This window comes from Athene noctua, chromosome 13 (assembly GCF_965140245.1).
Source record: "Athene noctua chromosome 13, bAthNoc1.hap1.1, whole genome shotgun sequence".
In the NCBI taxonomy this organism is placed as follows: Eukaryota; Metazoa; Chordata; class Aves; order Strigiformes; family Strigidae; genus Athene; species Athene noctua.
This window is the reverse complement of record NC_134049.1, coordinates 8,422,021-8,435,290: the sequence shown is the minus strand read 5'-3', so window position 1 is coordinate 8,435,290 and position 13,270 is coordinate 8,422,021. Positions and strand designations below refer to the sequence as shown.

Below are 13,270 nucleotides of genomic sequence, written 5' to 3'. Positions count from 1 at the left end.
ACTGTAGCAATGTATGTTCTTGGCATAATGAATCAGATAAGTGGCATCAACAAAGACATTTAAGCAGATAGATAGAAAGATAAATATCTCTTTGTTCTGCCTCATAAACAGTGCAATGCTCATCATATTTCAGGTTGACTGTAATTCAGTTTTGTGATTAAATATGCTGCGTGTTTTCCAGTGGTCCCTGTGTTCCTGGCAAACACTTCAAAGGGGACTGGAATACAAGGAGTGCTTCAGAAATGTCCACAGAAACACTGGCAGTCATGAGACATCTACTAGACTGAAACCCTGGTTTTAGAGTCTCTCCTTGTCTGGTAGCACAAATTCAGTTTCTGTCAAAACTGGAGATTTCTTTGCTGTGTAATGCCCTTGGTAATTTAGATGCATCTTTAACCATTGGCTGTGCATCCATGTTAAATGATTTTGGCTAACTGCACAGATTATTCAGGCCAGATATTCTGTGCTGCAGTGCTTAAACTTTCACTCGTTAGTAGCACTGCCCTGGAAGCCAGAAGTGGAGGGTCAGTTCTAGAAGTGTAGGAAACTAAGACACTGAGTATTCCCTTATCACCCCTCCCAGCCTCAGAAGGCAGAATTGAAACTCTTGCAAAGAAAATACTATGCTAGTAACAGGTTTGGGGAAGGTGGTGAAGACAGTGTTCCCCTGTTAGAGATGCCAGAATAAGATTAAGAAGGCAGACTGTTGCAGGAGAAGTTAGAGATCACTAGGATCTAGTCTAGTAGTTAGTTATATTGAGTTTTAATCAGTAAATGTAGGTATGTAAAATATTGAATAAATACAGATGAATTGGCGGTCAATACTCTACTATTTACAACACTTAGTTAGTATGGGATACAAAGATTGTCATGTAAGCTTACTGTATGTACCTTAAATTCTACATGTATGCAAAAAATGTCACCAACCCATCAATGGCTGGTGTCAAGTAAGGGATCTCTCAGCCTCCAAGGCATCCCTACTCAAGGGGAGATTACTGCCATGCAGCCAGCTGCTATTGGGGGAGAGGTCAATGGGTTCTGATGGATGCAGATATTTATAGCATGAAGTGGTTGATTTGTAGTCAGATTTTCTGCTGTTAAAGTAGTTTTGGCTGCTTATCAGCCCAGTCTTCAACAAAACCATTTTTTGAGGGTTTCCTGCCAAGTTCTCACTGATATCCTACTATGGGAGGCTTAACTTCAGTTAGGCTTTGCTGAGCATCTTCCCAGACCAAAGTTCAGTTAGTTCAAACAGGAGGAGTAAACCCATCACACAAACCAAGCATGAATCAAAATAGGAATCACCATCCCTGGGCACTTCTGAAAGCTCTTGGGAAGAACTTCCATTTCCACCAAACACTGGCCATATCCAGTGAGAAGGAAAGGGACTAACAAAAGAATTGAAGCAAAAGGGTCAAAAGACATAGGACATTCTGCCACTTACCACACAGATCAATGCGTACTCACTCCAGGAGAGGTGGGTTCTTGCTGCCCACAAATCTGTGCAGTGCTGCTTGTACACGTATGATTCATTTCTACCATCTGTATTTGTGCCAAAATATAGATAGATACCCATGCAGGTGCATCCCTAGATGGAGTAACCAACAGACACAGACAGGTAGGGATGCCTCCTTTTTCCATTCTGCCTTCTGGAGATCTTGGCATACTTCCTCCTTCATTTATTCACTACTACTGAAAAGATGGAAGAAAAAAATAAGAAAAACATTAACAGCACAGGAAAGCGTAGGAGAATCAATGAAATCAGGCAAGAAAAAGAAAATGCTTTTTTTTTTGCCCCTCCAGCAAGTAATTCTCATTGTTTCTGATCAAAGTACTGAGGAAACTATAGTCCTGCCTCTTCCATCTCCTCTTCAGAACAGACTATCTCAGGTTCAGTTTTCAAAGCAATGGTTTTGATCTTAAAGGTGATAAGTACTATAGAAAACACGAGGGGAAACATAGTGAAGTTATTTTGCTCAGCTCCCTCTGTGCTTTTCATCCAGTGACAAAACTGAGGCATGGGACAGTTCTGTGTTCTGGTCCCTATGGAGCTGGGGTCCAAACGTGGAAATCTGTCTGGTAAGATGTGAAGAAAACACCAGAAACACATTTTATGACTTTTTTTTTTTTTTTTTTTTTTTTTAAGTAAATTTCCCAAGAAGCTCTACCCACAGTGCTTTCCAGTATTTCCCTTGTCCTATTGACATTGACACAGAAAGCTTAGACTTCAAGCACTAAATACTAGGAGCTGTAAATCCCTAGATCTACTCCAATTTCATCTGCCTCTGAATAGTTCAGAGAAGCTCTGAGTCTGATCCAAATCTTCCCTACCTTACACTCCCTGACTCTCTTCTTCTTGTCATGTTTTATATACTTATTGACTTTTACAGAGCTTCCTGAGTAATTCTTCAAGGAAGATTGACTGATTTAAGGGGTTAGTCATCCTGCAGGTTAGTAAACATGACAGCTGGTTGAGGATTAACAGGAAATCATGAATAAAATCATTGCGATTGATAAGGGATTCTCAAGCAATTAAAGTTTTCTTGCAGAAAGTCAAATAGAAAAAAAGAAACAGAGTGAAGGTCAAATGAGAAGGATGACCTTCTACATGCTGACAACCACTGATCCCCAAAATACAAGATGTACTGGCAGAGTTAGTGTGAGGGTTAACAACCAGGGGGTAAAGTGCTAGAGAGAACTGCAGGCCAAGGTGTAGGAGACTGGGTAGAGCTGTGTAGGGCTGGAACAGCTATGGGACCAGCAGGTCAGTGCAGAGGCATGTCAACAGGGTGGTGTGAAGATTCAGAGCAGGATTAAAATGAGTTGTCTGGTCTGGGGGTGCTGTTTGTTGCCTGCCCTGTGGTGCCAATGGTAGAGAGAATTGCAGGACAGGACCAGGTAGCAGGACTATCCTTCAATTCCTTCTTCAGGTAAGATTTTGCTAATGTACTGCATATAGAGAGCAGACAGACAACTTCAGGTGTCTTCCCCTTTCCAGTGCCTCCATCTAATTCATCACTGGGTCTAAGGTTTGCTGCCTACTAGCTGTTTCCTGCTTACTCTCTCCATGGCTTCCCTTGTTACTGATTTTCTTCATGCAGCATCTTTCTGTTCTCTCTCTTAACCTCTAGCTTCTTCTCCTGTCCTGTAGATCCCCACTGATGGCTCTAACGTTCCAAGTGCGAGAGGTTCTGGCATTTTGTTTAATGAACTGGAAATGAATTGGAGCCTACTATCTCTGGAGAACCCATACCAAGAGCCATCTGTTGTGAGCTGCAAATGCTGATTGGTATTCAGGGAGCTGAGCTCCAGTCTTACGTATGCTACCTGGCCCCTCAGTCAATTATTGAGCTCCTGACAGCTTCTAATGTGTGTCACAGCAAGGAATGTCAGAACAAGTCAGGAAAACATGTTTAGGCAGGGTTGGTTTGAAGGAAGGGAGCCTACAGTCTTCTATGTCTTCATGTTTGTCCTGTGGGGCAAGGCAAGAAAAGCAGTGGGTGAAGAGATGTGTTTTAGAACACTCAGCAGAATTTGTATTTTATCACAAGTTTTATAATCTTCTTTCAGCCTGACATCCAGGAGCTACAAGATTAAGGGAACATTGCAGCTTTCCTTTTATATTTTCATAAAGCTTATTTTAAAAAAATACATTTTTTTTATTTTCTTCCCCATGCAGTAAAGCCTTTAAACATTACCTGAATGTGAGCTTTAAAGTCTCAGAGTCAGAAAGAACCAGAAAAGAAGTCCAAACTGCTGTTGCTCATATTGGTGTTCTGTTAATTCTTATATATTATGGGATTCCAGAATCGTTTGACTCATGGCTTTCATTATAGAGGTATGTGTGGGAATACATTTAGAAGTTAAACATAATTTTGCTGACTGTGACAGGATCGTACAGCTACAAGGCTTCTGGATTTGTTGACCTGCTGTTGACTAATCTTACTGTTCTTTAGCTTTCCTCGCTCCTCAGAAGCTTTAGTTTCAGGAACTCTCATGGTACTGCAATTGGAATTAAGTTTATTAGCACTTGGAAGGAGATATGGGCTCTGCCTTTTCCCCACGGATTGGTTCATCTGGAGGGTTCTGGAGCAGCCATTTCCACTTAGACAGGAGAGAGACTGCTTTATTTTCTTCATGTACAATTCCAAGGTTATGTTTAGCAAATATCATGCTAAATTGTAAAAAACAATTTATTTTTTTTTCTTTTTTTGACCAAGACTATTAAGAAGAACCAGCAGGTATTAAAGTCCAAGTCTGAGCACTGTATAGCCATGTTGTTATCAAACAGCATGAGTAGTGGAAAAAGTTTAATTCGGCCTTTTCATTTTCAGAGTCTAACAGCCGACGGGCAGTGAACAGAGGCTACCTGGGTGGATTGCTGAGACTCTATCAAGACTGGCATCACAATGATGTCTCCAACAACTACATTTATATTCGTAGGGGTCTCCTTCTCTGCCTAAAGCACATCACAAACATCCAGCTGGGCAGAGAGACTTTCCTTGGTTCCCGGGGTATGGAGATTCTCTTCACAAGTGTACAGGTAAATGGTGCTTTTGTGCTTAAGTGAAATTAATCAGTAGTTAGTGGTGGGTTCTACTTCATAGTGCAGGAAATTCCATAGTCTTATCCTGGATTTATGTAACATCAATGAAAAAACTGATAATGTTAAAATAAAAAGTGTTGACTTTTTCACAGTTAGTACTTCAGAAAAGCTGAAATGTTTCTGTTTAAAATTAATTGTAATTCCTACTAAGCCTCATGGGAATTGTAGTTCAGGCTTTTTGATACTTTTTTCTCCTCCCCCATGGATCCTGCTGTCTGCTTGGACTTCCTCTCCCAAAGAACAGTGCAGTGTCTCCAAAGAAGAGTTACTGAGGTGTTTCATGAGATGTTTCCTTTCAGGTATCCAGATAGATAATTCCATCCAATCAGACTTTTACACACAAAAAAAGTGTTGACTTATTCAGGCTTCTGCTAATGAGAAACATCCATCAACTGTTTTTCAGGAGGCCCGGTTTTAATCTTGTGAATCATTAATGTGGGTTCATCAGGAAAGATAAGATGGTCCTGAGGATAGGATCCCTCTAAGGTATAGAAAGGGCAGGTACAGAACAGTAACAGCTTCCTCCGAGTCTCTCAGCAACATGCTTCCTTAACCTTCTTTGCAGAAGTCACTTATGGAGAAACCTTCAGTTCTTGACCCATGTAATTCTACAAGGAGTGTTTCCATCATCATTCTTACTGGCCAGAGCATGTCTCATTCTACCACCATCACGGACAGTATGAGAAACCTGTCCCCTTTTCCAGAAAATCCATTGGTTTATGATTCAGTGTATTTGCTTCTTCACCTTTCTCACTGCTGTCATTAACAATTCTCCTGTGACTGAAAGATATTTCTTACTAGTAGTAGATGATAGATTGGTAGTTTTTTCACCTGATTTTCCTCATGAGTAATTGAGCACTTTTTCAGGTGGGATGAGATGGCCGGGACCAGCAGATCTTTCAAGGGAGTATGGCCTCTGTTAACGAGAAAAGTCCCTGGTCTGCAGAAACTTGAATAGGAACAGTTGCTTGAGGGTAGATGTCAGCTTGTTCCCTCTCAGCAGCCTTCTACAGCCCATGTAGCTTTCTGAGCTAACATCTCCTGATAGCTCAGCCTGGGAGCAACCCATGGAATGTGCAAACAGGGGGGTCACCTTGGGTGAACAAACAGGAATGACAGACTAAGACTCCAGTGAACATTGATAACGCTCATCCTTCCAAAGGTTAGAAGTGAAGAGGAAATGACTTCGGGCTTCAGGGGCCTCTAGTTTGCTTTGCTTCTTCTGTGTAGTACTAGGGAGATCTTGAAAGGGGAATTACTAAGGTTAATAAATTCAAAGTTCAACATTTCCTCTCTATTTCTTTGGGGTGTTGTCAGTCTTACAGTGTCTCTCCAATACATGAAGTGTCAGGAGAGTCTGGAAGCTCTAGACGCTCTCTCACTCATGCTCTTCCCTATTCTGACCTGAGGTAGAGGCTGCTGCTGCTATTAAAATCTTCATAATCTTCATGGTAGACAGAAATTGGGAAATCTACTCTTCTGAGAGGAACTGCAGGCTGTAGTAAGAGAGGAGGAGATAGGGCAAGACAGACAACTCCTGCTTGGGAAAGCAATGGCTCTTTGTGTGTGTTTAGACAGTATTTCAGCGCCTTTAGGAATTTGCTGGCTGTGGTGATTAGCCTTGGCCGAACTCTGAGCAGCTAATGAGATTTTAAAGATGTTAAGATCTGGCTAGAAAAGTTCTACTGAAACTTTTTAATCTATTGAAATTGAAACAGTTTTGCCAAGATGGGTTTGTTTTAACAACCTTATTTACAAGGCTAGTTTTCAATTGAAACCTCTCCAGCTGCTTATTGTATGGGCTGATGGACAGCTCAAATACCTGAGCTTTTAATAGCCTTTAAGCCTATGTCTTTCCAGGAAGAGCCATAGTTCAAAGACTGTCTCCTTACATAGGACAAAGGGCTGTTATTTTATTTGAGGAGAATTTAAAGATACTTTAGGAGAATTTAGAGATATTTCGAGTTCCGATCCTACCTGGAATGACAAATAATTTTAGATTACAAAGTACTTTGTGAAAAGGAAGCACTTTCTGCTCCCATTTCTTTTTCCAAGTTCCGCTTAAGACTTTCACGGCAGTTAAATGGTATGTTCACATTAGCAACTGGATGGCTTTGTCTGTAGACAGAGTGCTGCCTACTCTGAGACAAGAAAACAAGTTTGTACCAGCTTTAGGAGAGACTGCTGCATGGAACATTATTTTCCTATTTTATCATTTATCCATCTGATTTCTTAAGCTTGTCTGGTTTCTCTTCAGCCTTTCTGTACTGGGGTCTACTCTAGGATAATATTATCCTATACTCCACTCTATATTTCCAAGTAGTAGCATCTATTAACATCATTACCTTTTGCCTTACTGTCACACTGAAATCTCCTTTAGTGTACACATCACATGAATCATAATATCTGGTCTGTTCCAGATTCAGTAGAGAAAATATTGAGTGTGTAGGCTAAAAAGCAGATCCCTTGAATTCAGGTTAGCTTTACATGAGCTAAGGATTCACACTCTTCCCTCATTCACAATATTGTACCACAAAATAACTGCGATAGTTTGCACACATATAAAGCAGTCCTCTGTCTATTCCTGAGGTGTCAGTAAAAAAGGCTTTTCCAATACAGTGATGCAACATTTTGCAGTTGTCTAAACTGTGTTATCTTGGGATCTGAGAGCACTTTATGAACAGTAATGAGAACAGTCTCACAAATTCACTGTAAGCTATCTGAAGGCTTGTTTGCACTTGTAAGCTAATTTGCTGTAAAGGGGAAAAAAAAAAAAAACACTTTCAAATAGCATAATTGAATAACTCCATGTATGGAAGTTCACTGTCTGGATGAACACGCATTGTTCTTGACTGTCTTAGCAGTGAATTAAGATGGCTGGCCCACGGCAGGCATTTATACAGTCCTGTGTTCACTGTTCTAGTAAAAACGGAAAAATTTTAGTAAACCATAGTAAGATTGTTCAAGATTGTTGTTCTGTTCCCACGTGTAGACAAACTTCCCTTAGCTTTCCTTTAATAACCAGCAAACAAAGGCAACTACACACCATGTGAAAAAGTGAATAAATTGAAACACTGGAAATAGAAATCTGTTCTCCTTGGTGTTTGCTCTAACCACAATAAAAATTTCCTTGGAGATGCTTTCAAAATTGTCTTTTCTCTCCTCCTTGTTCCTAACAGCCAGAGATCTAGAAATACATATTAAGATTGTTGTAGTGAGTCTTGTAAGCATGTCAGCTTTAGATGATTTTTCTAGTCTCCCTACAGGAATTCTGGTTAATCCCACTGAATCTTATAATGCCCTTCAATCATACATGAAAAAACAGAATAAAATCCTGTGCAACCAAAAAAAACCCCAATACAGCCATTTTTCTGTTCCTAATTGTAATACTTTGCTACATTCTTTGGCTATTTTCCTGGTTCTGATGAATATATCTTTTGTCCAGCCCAAATCCTAAGTATGGGCTGTCAGTCAATGGCAAAAAGTATCTATTCTGCCTTCCAGGCTGTTCCATTTTATCTGTGATGAAGGGATGCAAAAATATTAAATGGAATTAGAATGTATTGTAATATTCCTCTTTTGCCTTATAGCACATTCATCCTGCTTATTTGACTTGCATTCCTTTTCTGATGAGCTAAGTCTTAGGCCCAAGCAACTGAAGGCAACATGCTGGTAGTCACAGTACGACTTGTGAACTTTGGCAGGATACTACATTGATTACTCAGTCTCTCCGATGGAGGCTGTGGTATAGAAGCACTGTTCTTGGGGAAGCCTGAAGGCTTTGTTTTCTGAGCATTGCACCGATTGGTTTTATGCAATTCACCTTTGTGCAGTAGCTGTAATTTACTTATCCAAACTCCCTGTCTCTGTTATATTGAAGACACAAAATAGAATCACAGAATGGTTTGGGTTGGAAGTGACCTTAAAGATAATCTAGTTCGAACCCCCTTCCATGGGCAGGGACACCTTCCACTAGCCCAGGTTGCCCAAAGCCCCGTCCAACTTGGCCTTGAACCCTGCCAGGGAGGGGGCAGCCACAGCTTCTCTGGGCAACCTGTGCCAATGTCCCACCACCCTCACAGTAAAAAATGTCTTCCTCATATCTGATCTAAATCTACCCTCTCTCAGTTTAAAACCATTACCCCTTGTCCTACCCCTACACCCCTGACAGAGTCCCTCCCCATCTTTCCTGTAGCCCCTTTAAGCACTGGGAGGCTGCTGTAAGCTCTTCCCGGAGCCTTCTCTTGCCAGGCTGAACACCCTCAACTCTCTCAGCCTGTCCTCACAGGGGAGGGGCTCCAGCCCCTGAGCATCTTCATGGCCTCCTCTGGACCCACTTGAGCAGGTCCATGTCTTTCTGGGGCCTTAGAGCTGGACACAGTACTCCAGGTGAGGTCTCATGTGAGCCAAGTAGAGGGGGAGAATCCCCTCCCTCGCCCTGCTGTCCACACTGCTCTTGATGCAGCCCAGGATATGGTTGCTGGCTTATATTCAGTTTTCCATCCACTAATACCCCCCAAGTCCTTCTCCACAGGGCTGCTCTCATTCCATTACCTGCCCAGCCTGTATTTGTGCTTGGGATTACCCCAACCCAGGCACCAGGACCTTGCACTTGGCCATGTTGAAATTCATGAATTTTGCACAGGCCCACCTCTCCAGCCTGTCCATGTCCCTCTGGATGGCCCATCCCTTCCCTCCACTACACTGGCCACCACACACAGCTTGGTGTCACTGGAAAACCTGCTAAGTGTGCACTCAATCCCACTGTCCGTGTTACCAACAAAGATGTTAAACAGTGCCAGTGTCAACACTGACCCCTGAGGTACACCACCTCATTGGTCTCCCCTTGGACATCGAGCCATTGACCGCAACTCTTTGAGTGCAACCATCCAGCCAGTTCCTTATCCACTGAGTGGTCCGTTCTGTCAAATACAATTTAGAGACAAGGATGTTGTGCAGGACAGTGTCAAATACTTTGCATGAGTCCAGATAGATAATGTCAGACATACACCTACTGTAATCTCCCGGGGGTATTTGCTTTTAGTTCTCTGTGTGTGTGTGTTCTCTTTGCCATGAAAGACCAAGAAGTTCACTTGTACAGCACACTAATAAAAATACAAAAATATTCTATGTCTTTGAAGTTTATCTGGGCTCTCATAGCTCTTTACACTTCTGTTTCCTACTCTAGATTATAATAGTAGAAAATGGGGGATAATGCAGGAATTCAATATTTTATGACTAGGTAATATATAGCGATCTTTCAGACTGACTATTGGGCCTAATGCTTAACCATATAGAATAGAGTACAGCAAGAATGCTCTCTTTGAGTATACTTTGTGTACCCTGGGTACAGTGAAATGATGATGTTAACTGTGCTAGCTTACTTCTGATAGTTTTGACATGATAGCTCTGGGTATAGTTGTGGTGAAGACACAGAAGCACAGATTTTGGCATGTGTTGGCAGCCAAAACACATACATGGACTCCCTGCAGGATTTTTTTAACCTATATTAAAAACCACATCTCTTCAGTGCTACTGTTATCTGTGTTAGCAAAGATATTTTAGCTTATGCTACTATCATACCTTCCTTTAATATATCCTGACTATATCTCAGAGCAGAGCTAGGGGATCTGTGTCTTCTAAATGACATGCATTGGTGGAAGTCCCATGAGGTCCACGCTAGCCTGTATTTATGTAAGGAATGGACTGCAAGAACTTGAGGCATATTTTCAGGCATATTTCTTTAATGGTAGAAAGGACGAGGGGAAAAAAGAAAAAAAGAGGTGAGGAAAAAAGCCATAAATATAAAGCAGGACAACTGTAAGAGACAAATCTTAACATTGTTCTTTGGATCCTAGGACTGCTTATCTTGCAAAAATCTGGATCCTATCATAACCACTGTGACTCAGATTCTGAGAAAGTGCTACCCCAAGGAGCCTCTGCCTGTGGCATCAGTAAGAAGTTCCTATTCCTTCCCTCTTCCTAGGAATGCCAAGGCTGAACCTCCATGTGAGGGGTCTGAAGGTAAATGGCTGATGGGTGAGTTCAGTGGGGGGACAAGGACCATGATATGAGAATAAAATGTGGTATCTGGGGAAGGGAGTCTTGGCAGCCTAGTCCTGAGGTTTAGGGTAAAAATTAGTCTGATGTTCTACAGTGTCACTCAATAGAGATGAAACTACTCCCAGGTTTTCTCAAATCTTGTTTGGAGAATAAATGAGAGAAGATTAAAAGGAGCAAGGAAAAAGGGGGAAAAATCCTCCTATTATCCAAAAAATAATGGAACAGAGTGGGAATGGCGGAGGGTGGGAATGCCATTGCTCCACAACAACAGATGGAGAGACAATTGTGCCTGTGCATGACTAGGGGGGGTGTGGGGGGGTGTGTAACACTGCCCTGCAGTGAAGAATTGCGTGAAATATTATTCTCTTTCCTTTCTAAAATAAAAGCATATAGCAGTCACACTGCATGAGTAAATGATGTGAGCACTTGCTGAAAAGCAGAATTTAAGCACAGTCAGGATAGCCACTCCACAGAAAAGGAGAAATGGCAGACTCCATGATACACACAATTTCTCTGTGCTTTCAGTTTCATATGGAAGATGCTCAAATACTATAATGATGATAGCAGTAAAACACACTAATCTATATAATACGGATTAAGAGCATCCTGTAATATCATTTCAGCCAAGCAGAAAATCTCTGTATTGCTTTGTAATACGAGTTGGACCTATATCATGGTGACATTTGTCATGGTTTTGAAAGGCAGTACTCCAGTCCAAGAGAACAAAGCTTTACAAAGTGGGACCTTTAGTGCCAAATTCATTTATACTAGTTTAACAAATGGGATCTGCTTTAATAAGGGCTGTGTGGGTTGTAGCTTGAAGGAGTGTGGCACACATAGAAGAGATTGCACATATTTCTGTGGAGGGACCGAGAGAGATGTGGGGTTGAACACCTTTGCCTCCACCTCTTTTCTACTTCTGCAGGTGACTATGAAAGTGATGGAGAGGAAGAGGATGAAAAAGATCTGGATAGTGAAGACGTGGAGAGTAAGGAGGAAGTAGGTACATGAGCCATAGTTTCCTTATTCATCCATATACTGGAAAGTAAAACTTTTCATTGTCCATTTTGAAATCCTGATAAGCTAAGCAGAGAATGTAGATATGGATGTGGTCCCACATAAATACACTACATCAATAATAAAAGAATACTTGAAAGAAGAAAAAGAGAAAGCACTGATTTTATTGAAATTTATCTTACTAAATGCTATGCTTTTCACCCAGGATGGTGAGGGTTTGGTGACTTCTTTGTTCCTGTAGAGAGCCTGACCAGTGACTACTAGAACCACATGCACGGTCAGGGATAAATGATGGATGTTTGATTCTTCTAGGTGTAGAGCAGAAATGGCACTTAGTAGGTGAAAAATAGTTATCACCTAGGAAAGACTAACCCTCTTTTTCTTCCCATATCAGCATATTTGGGCTCTGCACTTACCCTAAGAAGAAGACTAGTTCTTCTAAGCCATAGCTGGGGCATTTGAACCTATATTTCTTTATTTGCTGCTGCACGCAGACAAATAATAAAATTAATTATTCAATACTTTTCTGACTTCTCCCTTTGCACTTTCCCTGTCATGAACTAATGCCAAAAAAAAATCCCTACCACCTGAGGATGAGAGTGCAAACATTTTTTTGTGAAAATACATACAAGCACATATGCAAATGTGAAGTAGTGAATGCTGCTAATAATTCTTATGCACATAAAGCAGTTTGGGAAGGCAAATTAAAGAAATGAAGTTGCAAATACAGCCTAATTAGATACGATTGAGATTTCTGTGGAAGGGCGTTTTCATTACTTGCCCTGTCTTTTTCTCCTCAAGTATTAAACTGACGTCACCCAACAAAAAAAGGAAGTTAATAAAGAACCCCACATTAACTCAGTGTCCTAACTTGCCCCCGTCTGGCTGGTTTTATCTGAATATAACAGCTCATCAAGATGGTCATTAGGAATAAGGTTCACAGTGAATTCATCTCCTCCTTTAATTAGTTATTCGTTCAGAAACAGATTCTATATGCCTCTGAACTATTTCATTATTCATAAGGATTTACCAAGTAGATGTGAGCAGGTTGTTTGGGTTTTTTTTTTGCCTAAGAGCTTGCTCTGAATATGAGTTTTAAGTACTGTTTGTTTGGTCTGCTGGTCATATATCTCCCATGACAAATCTTTCTAAAGGGAAAGCAAGCAGGGAATCAATAATGAACTTTCAGTTTACCTTTTTTTATGAGATAGCATTTGCACAATGTTTCCTGGTATTGATGTGATTTACAAACATTTTCACAGCTACATAATTCATATCTATGCATACTAGTAATACCAACCCAGCAGAAGTTTGTGTCTACATTTTCATCAGTAACTGTTTGGACCGTTCTGTGAAAATCAAAATCATCCCATCAACCATGTAACCTCCTCAACCCAAATCTTCAGCAAGTTTGAAGCTGCTTATGCATCATTATGCTGTTAGTGGCAAATCCTTTTAAACTGACCTTATACAGCTTTTTATTGCCTTTTCAGCTAGGCCCAAATAGCAGTTGAAACTCTGCTTTGGGATACAGGTGTGGCTCAGGGTTTTAAATGCCGTTGGCACCTTTATATTCTGGCAATT

At 41.0% G+C, this 13,270-nt stretch overlaps 1 protein-coding gene across 1 annotated transcript in view; it reads left to right on the top strand.

The window, feature by feature from the left end:
• Nucleotides 1-13,270, top strand: part of AGBL1 (AGBL carboxypeptidase 1) — a 268,409-nt gene that overhangs the window by 32,742 nt on the left and 222,397 nt on the right. The window contains exons 5-7 of the mRNA XM_074917492.1: nt 4,335-4,543; nt 10,465-10,630; nt 11,595-11,668. Of these exons, the coding sequence (XP_074773593.1) occupies nt 4,335-4,543; nt 10,465-10,630; nt 11,595-11,668 (449 nt within the window). The remainder of the gene's footprint in view (nt 1-4,334; nt 4,544-10,464; nt 10,631-11,594; nt 11,669-13,270) is intronic.